The sequence below is a fragment of the Austrofundulus limnaeus genome, unplaced genomic scaffold (genome assembly GCF_001266775.1).
Source record: "Austrofundulus limnaeus strain Quisiro unplaced genomic scaffold, Austrofundulus_limnaeus-1.0 Scaffold58, whole genome shotgun sequence".
NCBI lineage: Eukaryota > Metazoa > Chordata > Actinopteri > Cyprinodontiformes > Rivulidae > Austrofundulus > Austrofundulus limnaeus.
In genome coordinates this window covers 2476807-2478010 of record NW_013952460.1, presented here as the reverse complement: position 1 = coordinate 2478010, position 1204 = coordinate 2476807, and the positions used below count along the sequence as shown (strand labels likewise).

Here is a 1204-nt window from a genome sequence, read left to right as displayed (position 1 = left end):
TATTTTATCAACTTGTCTTCTGAAGATGCTCTGTGTTGAAGGATCAGTGGATCTGTGTTCGACTACTCCACCTAGGCTGCATTTTTGAGTTCAGATCCACTGAGAAACTTGCTGTTTCAGCAACATTTAATTTAAAAACTGGACTTTTGAAACAAATCTTCATAATTAATATAAATAAATTACAAGTCAAAAGAGGATGGCCATTTCTCTTTTTTGTATCGAAAAAATATCGAACCGTGAGACTAAAGTACTGAACCGAACCGTGAATTTCCTGATTCTTTGCAGCTCATTCAGGTAATAAAATGCATCATTTTATCAGTATGTGATCCAAACATGAATAAATAAAAGCAGATTACCGTGATTATCGTAGACGCTGACCCAGGACACTCCCACWGCCAGGCACCACACCACCAGCTTAGATACATCCGTGAAGCTCAGCTCCTCCTCCGCCACCATGAAGCCGACGTGGGCCGGCAGCTTCTCCAGAGCCTGGCCGTCTGACAGCCACCGAGCCCGGCTGCCCGCAGCTCGGTTCCCTCGGTCTGGGTCCACATTAACATTCGGACTCGCCTTCCTCTGGTAGCCCGGGAACTCGGACACGGCCACCGGCAGAAGCAGGGCGGTGATCGTTCCCTCCCACAGGCGGCCTCTCCAGCTTCGAATTCGGACTTGGAGCCAGGAAACAACCGCTCTCTTGACACGGACCAGAACCAGCAGGAACCGCCATAACAGGCTGTAAAGCAGCGCCATTAGAGCTCTTTGTTTCACCGAGCAGGGTCAAACAGTGAAGGAGCCGCTGTGCTCTCAGAAAATAAAGACCTACAACTCAGCTCTGCCGGCTGCTCACTCCGTCTGCCGCCATCTTTCTTCTTCTTCTTCTGAGGTTTTCTTTGGCGGCTGGCAAACAATGCTTAGAGTCACTGGCGCCATCAGCTACATGAGGTATGAACTGCAATGAAGCAAAAAATAAAATAAATCAAACTAGAGAAACACTGTGAATGCCTGTTGCTGAAAACGTCAGCTGAAAGCTGCAGAAGCCGAAATTGAGCTGAATTAACAAAAGAATTATTATAAGTTAAATCTGAAAAGCTGGAAAAAGCAAAAAATGCAGAAAAACAGCAAAAAGGACCAAAATATAGCTGAATTACCATAAAAAGCTAAAGGCTAAAATAGCTGAATATTGCAAAAAGCAACTGTAAAAAAG

At 45.4% G+C, this 1204-nt stretch overlaps 1 protein-coding gene across 1 annotated transcript in view; it reads right to left on the bottom strand.

Moving 5' to 3' along the window:
• nus1 (NUS1 dehydrodolichyl diphosphate synthase subunit) overlaps positions 1-942 on the bottom strand; it is a gene marked incomplete at its 3' end in the record, with an annotated part of 8591 nt that extends 7649 nt beyond the window's left edge. The window contains 1 exon segment of the mRNA XM_014009494.1: positions 357-942. Within this exon segment, the coding sequence (XP_013864948.1) occupies positions 357-750 (394 nt within the window).
• Between the last annotated feature and the right edge of the window lie 262 nt (positions 943-1204).